The sequence below is a fragment of the Myotis davidii genome, unplaced genomic scaffold (assembly GCF_000327345.1).
Source record: "Myotis davidii unplaced genomic scaffold, ASM32734v1 scaffold562, whole genome shotgun sequence".
Taxonomy (NCBI): Eukaryota; Metazoa; Chordata; class Mammalia; order Chiroptera; family Vespertilionidae; genus Myotis; species Myotis davidii.
The window spans coordinates 3,041,962-3,049,306 of NW_006293953.1; the positions used below are offsets into that span (position 1 = coordinate 3,041,962).

General features: G+C 56.7%; 1 protein-coding gene across 1 annotated transcript in view; it reads left to right on the forward strand.

Moving 5' to 3' along the window:
* Positions 1–203: 203 nt before the first annotated feature.
* BPIFB2 (BPI fold containing family B member 2) overlaps positions 204–7,345 on the forward strand; it is an 18,091-nt gene continuing 10,949 nt past the window's right edge. Inside the window, exons 1-6 of the mRNA XM_015566655.1 lie at positions 204–247; positions 969–1,119; positions 3,308–3,401; positions 4,893–4,997; positions 5,682–5,828; positions 7,168–7,228. Coding sequence (XP_015422141.1) covers positions 1,011–1,119; positions 3,308–3,401; positions 4,893–4,997; positions 5,682–5,828; positions 7,168–7,228 — 516 coding nt within the window. The 5' untranslated portion in view covers positions 204–247; positions 969–1,010. The remainder of the gene's footprint in view (positions 248–968; positions 1,120–3,307; positions 3,402–4,892; positions 4,998–5,681; positions 5,829–7,167; positions 7,229–7,345) is intronic.

Here is a 7,345-nt window from a genome sequence, read left to right on the forward strand (position 1 = left end):
TCTTGCAGTGGTTGGCATCCGGGGCAGCGACGTGGCAGTCCCACTGCCCGTGTGGGATAAGACACTTTGGCACAGGCCATGTTTGCAGGGAAAACACTTGCAACCACAAGCAAACCTGTCCCTCCCCACATCCCTTCCCAGGAGGCCCTGCATACCAGGGAGCCTATAAAGCAGCTTCCATACCTGCCTGGGGCGGTTGAGGGCTTGTCTGGGTCTGGCAGTCCACCTGTCCCAGGAACTGCCTGAGGTAGGACTCAGGAGGGGCTGGCACTCTTCCAAGGAGGAACCTCAACTTCTCCATCTGTTCGGTGGGGACACTACTTTCAGCCGCCTTCTGCAGAAGGGCCCATCCCTGCTCTTGCCGTGGGACTCTGGGGAAGTGCTCCCCACTGGGACTCAGCCCAGCTGAGCAGTGGCCCCTCATTCCCGCCTAGCTTCCTCTCCCTGAATTGGACACAGATCTGCCACTTGGCTGGGCTGGGGTTGGGAGGGGCAAGAAGGTGGTGAAGAGGCCCACTTTCTGGACATTCCTTACTTGACACAGAACAAGATGGGGACAGGAGCCACTCCAGGCCCTCCCCTTGCTGGGTTTGGACAGCTGGACCCCAGAATGGGCTGTCACACAGGGCTGACTCCTGGCATCAGGTGACACAGCCCTGGGCCCCAGGGTGGCGGGCTGGGCTTCAGTCTCCCCATCTGTGAGTCTCACCATCTCCCCGGCATGGCTTGGGTCCCCGTTTTCTGTGTGGCTGTAGGCAAGGCCGTGTCTTCTCTGGGCCGAGGGGCCGTTTCCAACCCAGATCCCCCGTGGTTGCTGACAAAGCAGGCTGGGGAAGGTGATTCTTCCCACGCCGAGATGCAAACCTGTGTGTGCGGCTGGGGTAGGGCTGGGATCACCACTCAGGGCCTTTGACCTCTGGCTGGGAGTGGGATCTGGACCTGCTCCCTGATGTTTGTCCCCACCCCAGCCCGCAGAGTTTTGGGGGGCAGCGACCAGGACAAGGACTGCCATGGCTCAGACGTGCAGGCTGGGCCTGCTGCTGGCGCTGCTGTTGCCCGCGGTCGGCGCCTCCAGGCCGAGCACCGTGGTCAGACTCAACAAGGCGATGCTGAGCTACGGTAAGAGGTGCCACTGTGCTGTCCCACACGTGTCTGTCACGAGCATGTGCGAGTGAGTCCATGTCAGCATGTATGTACGGTTCTAAGTGTGTGCATGTTCCTATGAACTCAAAGGCCCCCGAGGACCCGGGTCTTACCTGTCACTGTGCCCCTGGGTCCCAAACCGTTTCCGACACAGTGCTTCTCAACAAATATTACGTGAATGCATGAGTGGGGCGTATGTCGTGCCCCATATGCGAGTGTGCCCGCATGATTGTGCTCGCGGGCCTACGTGGGGTAGGCATGGGTCAGTTTGGCAACTTTTGCTTGTGTGTATCTGTGTGTAAGTTTGAAAATTCATGGAGATGTATCCTCATGTGTACTCGAGTGTCGTGTGGGTGCCTAACCATGGGCGTGTGTGCAAATGCCATGGTGCATGGAGGTGTGTGTGGCCATATGTGTGCATGGGGGTGTCTGTGTACATGCGTGCGGGGGAAGGCATGCCTAGCACGCCACTGGGGGAGCGTTCTGGAGTTAGATCCCTGCTGGGCTCACAGTGAGAAGAACTATCTCCTCGCCGGGTCCAACCCAGGCCTCTGTCCTCTGACCCCACCCCATCCCCTGGGGAAGGCACAATGAGGAAACCTAGCCCTGGGGAGGGACAAAAGCTGTCTCCCAGCTGCCCCGGGAGGCTTTCGGGGTCTTAAAGCTGGGTTAGGGGTGAGAAATCAAAAGCTGTTTCTCCTGAGGCCAGACTACAGCGTGAGGGACTCGGGACAGAGAGTAGAAAGGACGGTCAATGGCCCAGGCCACGAAGCAGTGAGGCAGTGGCTCAGGGAGGCAGCAGGGTCCCCTGGCGCTTACACAGCCTTTCAGCACCTTGTATCTGGGCAGATGGACAGGTGATGAAAGGGGTCAGTGATCCGTGTTACGGTGTGACTGGCACGCGGTCCCAGGCACGGATGCCTTCGGGCGGGGACCTGAGGCCAGTGCCCGCCGCCGGCACCTTCTCCCCACCTCACCCATGTGAGCCTCCATTGTCTGGAGAGCCTCCAGGTGCACCTGCCTGTGTTTGTTCTGGGCGGATCTGGCAGGAGGCCCATGCCCTACGCACCTCTTTCCACGGCCAGGCTGGGTGGCTTCTTAACAGTGTCCTCCATCTCCTTCTGAAAGCCCCAGAGGGCAAGAATGCATTGTAGAGGCAGTCCAGAGGCCTGGTGTGAGCCTTGGCCCAGCCACAGAGGGTCAGGCTGGAGAGCAGGGCGCTGGGGACCTAGAGACCACGACCTTTGTGCTTGGGGCTGGGGAAACTGAGGCCCAGAGAGGTCCCGGGACTGCCCCAGGTCCCACAGAGAGTCTGACCAGAGTCTGGGCCTCTCAACCCTTCATTTTATGGTGCTCTGGTGCAGCACCACCCCTGTCTTTTAATTCCACTCCCATTTTGTCAGCACCTCCCTTGGCCCAGCAGTGCAGGTGTGTGAGGAAACCCAGGGCCTGGGGCGCCAGGTGTTTCGGCCCCGGTCTGACTTCTCCTCGCCAGGTGTCCTAAGCTCTTGGTAAACTGGGCATAATACAGCATCTACGGCATAGAGCTGTGAGGAACAGCCTGGCACAAAGGAGGCATATAGAATGGCAGCCACTGTTATCCCCAAACATGCACAGCAACGGGGAGAGCTACCATGAATTGTGTGCTGAGCCGTCACAAGGACCCTAAGTGACGGGTGCCATTATCATCACTGCAAACTTACAGGCAAGGAAACGGAGGCACAGAGCAGCCACACAGACAGGAGCAGAGCTGAGATTTGCACCCAGAACCGGAGGGACTCCAGAGTTCTCAGCCCCCAGCCCCCAGACCTCCCCGCCCCTGTTTGATTGGGAGGCCCCTTTGTCGGGGCTCCAGAGGAGGTGGGACCCCATCAGAGTCTTGGAAAAGGGCCAAGGATGTTATTGTTTCTGGGGAGCGGCATCGAACAAGTGGGATTTGGAGAGACAGAGAGAGGGGAAAGGCATGCCTTCCGGGCCTGGTGTGAGCAGTGACCCGAGGATGCTCATGGGGAGTCAGCTGGCCTCCATCTGCCCCGTGACAAGCCCTCCCCTTCCAGTCTCTGAGGCCTCTCCGCTCAGGCCCGGGGCAGATGGTGGGTGGTGTGGTTTCCCTGGTGGCTCCAGAGAGCAGCCTAACTCACCTCGCCCTGCTCTGGCCCCACAGTGTCTGAATCAGGAAAAGCCCCTCTCCAGCAGGCCATGCAGGTCGCTGTCCCGCATTTCCTGGACCGGAGTGGAGAGGTGCTCCGGCCCACCAGGTGAGTGCTCCCATCCTCTCACCACTGGGACGATTGCTCCAGCCCCCCAGTCTATAGGGAGTGCTTCCCTCACCAGGCTAGACACTCCCACCCACGAGGTGAGTGGTCACAGGAGGACTTGGGAGATGGGCCCAAGATGGACACAGGGGACTCGTGCCTCTGAATTGGTAGATGTCTGCCCCTAAGGGCCAAGACTGGCAGGACTCTTGGCTCCTTCCTCCAAAAGCTAGGCATGGAATTTAGAGCACAAGCCTGAGCCTACTTTACCTCCACACCCCTTTGTAGTGCATAGAGGCTCAATGACAGCCACAGGGAGGCGCCGGGCCAGTCGACCCCATCCACGTGGGTGCACAGACTCACTCTTGCCAGATCTTTGGATTCCCGAGCGAAGTTATAAAACCTATTTTTGAATGATGGCAACTAATTAAACATTTTAAAACTTTAAAACACTGGGTGGGCAAAAGAGCAGCTGGAGAGACCCCCAGTTTGAGGCCCCGCGGCTGGTTGGTAATGGTGGAGAACTGAGCACGACATCAATACCCCAAATCAAGATTCCTGAATGATGTGCATTCTGGCCACACCACAGACAGCGCACGGCTATCTATAATAATGAAAGTGTAATATGCTAATTAGCCGAGACGAAGCCATGGCTGCAGCTGCAGCGGCTGCAAGGGAGGGATCCAGGCAGCCACCCGCAGCTGTGAGAGAGGACCGAGGCAGCCATGGCTGCGAAGGCCTGCTCTGGCTCTAATTCCGTGCATCGGGCCTCTAGTTTAGATATAATGCTGAGGGTTGTTGTTTGTAGATGTGGGAACACATCCCAGGCGGTTGTCAAGTGAAAAGAAGCAGGTTCTAGGTTAGCCTGTGGCCGAAGGCTGGAGGCATGTTACCCAAGTGCTAAGAGTGAGGGTGTTGAGGGTGGAGTTCTGATGTGACTTTTAAAATTTATACCATTTGTAGTGTCTGAATCACCTGCCCCTCACTGCTATGCAGGGGAAAAAATGACTTTCATTTAGAAAAAAAAAGGGAAATTATAGGCTACTTGAAAAGTGCTTAGCAATCAGAACAGACAGCTTTGAAGGGAGTGAGTTTTCCATTGTGGGAGGGCTCCCAGCCCAAGTTGTTGGCTAGAATGGTATGGGGGGGGATTTCTGCCTTCTGGGGATCTTGAAGTCTTTCTTTCCCGACCTTCCCAGCTTTCCAGATCTCAGTCAAACACTAAAATTTCTCCAAGACCTGAGAAATCATCTCACCCCATTCCCGTCCAGTGCTAGGGTGCTCTCTGCGTCTTTTTCTTACAACCTGGCTGCCCATGCGTGGCTCGCATGCCCCTAAGATGGAGAACTCACTGCCTATTCCTCATCCCGTGTCTCCGGAGGCATTCTTTATAACAACGACAGTGTGGCTATGGATCTGGCTCAGAGTGCCACCCCAGAGTCGATTCCATGGTTTCATGGGAGCTGCCTTGTCACCTCCATTCCTACCCTGCAGGGTCCAGATTCTGAATGTCGAGGTGCCCCGCCTTCAGCTGAAATTCGTTGATGGTGTTGGGGTACGCTTGTTCGCAGCAGCCAATTTTACTATCAAGGTCTTTCGGTGAGTGAGTCTCCTTGTTGCGGGGGGCAGGGAAGGAGGATTTTCAGGGGTAGTCAGAGTCATTTCACTTTTCCAGCCCTCAGTTTTCTCCTCTGTAAAATGGGATGAATTTTCGCAGCAAGACTATGAGGGTTGAAGCGAAGGGATTCATTGCTGTAATGAAAATTATGCCCCCCTTTCACAGTGCAAGGCACATAATAGGTGCTCAATAAGCTTAACTATTAGAATTATTTCTGTGCATCAGAAATAATTTACTGGTAAGTTTCAAACTAGGAGCTGGGCCTTCAGAGAGATCTCTTATTTTAACTCCTCTGTCCTGACACTACCCTTTTATGAGGCCTCCTGAGGGCCAGGCTGCAGGCAGGGTGTTTTCATAAGACTACCTCATGGAAAACCCTGTGAGATCGGTACCCCAATCTTATGCCCACTTTGCAGAAGAGGAAGCTGAGGCTCAGTGTGGGGAATGACTGGCCCAAGGTCTTGTGGTGAGAGGGTATGGGGAGCCAGAGTTCATACCTACCCACTAGGTATAGGCATGACCCTGGGTAACGTCTGTGACCCTGAGTGGAGTTTGGGGCACTCAGGGGTCATTTTGTGCTGAGTGGGGGGCAGGCTTGGGCTGTGGGTTTACAGGATCTCACATTGGGCAGTGCTGCTGGGGGCTCAAGAATGGCATCTCCGTAGAGTCCCCGAGCCCCTGGAGCTGATCCTGCCAGCGGTGCTGCTGGCGGACGCCCGTGTGGACCAGGGCTCCATCGGGACCCCCGTGGTCAGCATCTCCTCCTGCTTCTCACTCTTCAACAAAGCCATCGTGTTAGACGGCAGTCACAGGTGGGTGCCTGGGCTGCGGTCATTCTTGAGCTTCCTGCTCAGGCCTTCGCCCAATCGCCACAACGGGCCTAGATCTCCAGTACCACACCTGTTTCATGGCTGAGCACACTGAGCCTCAGAGAGGGGGAAGGACTTGCCCAAGGTCACACAGTGAGTATGCAGCCCCTGCCGTGTCCCCTCCGCCTCCCAGCCCTGCACCGTGTGACAATGCACACAAACAGTATATTTGAAAGGATTCTGGGCTGATGCCTCTTTGGGGGATTTCAGAGAGCTGCCCCTCCCTGCAGAGATGGGGAGCCGGAGGCTCAGGGGAGCGGGCTCCTGTCAAGCTCTCCCTGTGTCAGGTGGCCCGCTCATGTCCTCATCGAAAGCTAGCAGCAGCTCCCGCCGCCAGAGCGCCTGCTGTGTGCTGGGTCCGGTCCCGGCCCTTTCCGTCTCACAGTAATCCCACCGGGAGCGTGCCAGCACTGCCCTCATTTTACAGAATGACAAACTGAGGTGCAGAGCAGTTAAGTGACTTGCCTCAGATCACACAGCTGGCAAATGGTGGAGTTCAACCCCCCACAGGCTGACTAACCTACTGCTTGTGAATCCCCTGCATTACGTCGCCACCTTCCCACACGTGGGCAGGGCTCACTGAGGCCCGTGAGCACTTCAGATGGGACTTTTTCCCAGAGAAGAGTTGGGTATAAATTCATTCATGCTTGTGTCCCATGGGCATCATGTGGGACTCACATCCCTTCACAGTCCTCGCGTGTGGTGGCTGTTCACAGAATGGAATCCCCGAGGTTGATGGCATCAAAAGCGCAGATGCCATTCTCCCACCTCCCCCAGGGGCATTTGAGTGAGTTTGTGCGGCAGCTTGGAGCAACATTTTAGCAGGTTTCCTAGGAATCCCTGTGAAGACACATCAACTTAGACCCACCTCTCATTGTTCAGAGGGGACAGGCCCAGAGCCAGGGAGGGACTTTCTGACAGAGACCTGGAGCCCAAGCAGGAAGCACCCCACTTCACTGGGCTCCGAGTGGCCACGGACATGGCGGGCCCAGCTTTCCCAACGCCCTGTCTGTTTCCCCCAAGCGTGGCCTCATTTTCACATCTCAAGCCTTGAGCCACTTCCAAACCTTGAGACCAACGACCTCTTCTTTGAGGCTCAGTTTCCTCATCTATGGGGGCAACTGTGCCAGCACCGTGTCCAGCCCATGGCAGGTGTGGAATGGGGATCACTGGCCCCTGACCGAGGGAGAGACTCCGCTCCCAGACTGTGGCTTTGCCAAAAGAGACAGCCCCAAGCGCACTGGCCTGGAGTTCAGGGGCCCTGTCCGTGTCTCTTCCTTAGTGCGCCCCCTGCGCTGCTGGTCCGGGTGCAGAAACACATCAGAGCCGTCCTGTACAACAAGGTAAACACTCCTGGTGGGTCTCTGGGGAGGGAAAGCATCACTGTCCTCAGCAGGTGTGAATGCAGGGGCACTGCAGGCACAGGGGGGATGCAGGCATGGGGGGGATGCAGGCACAGG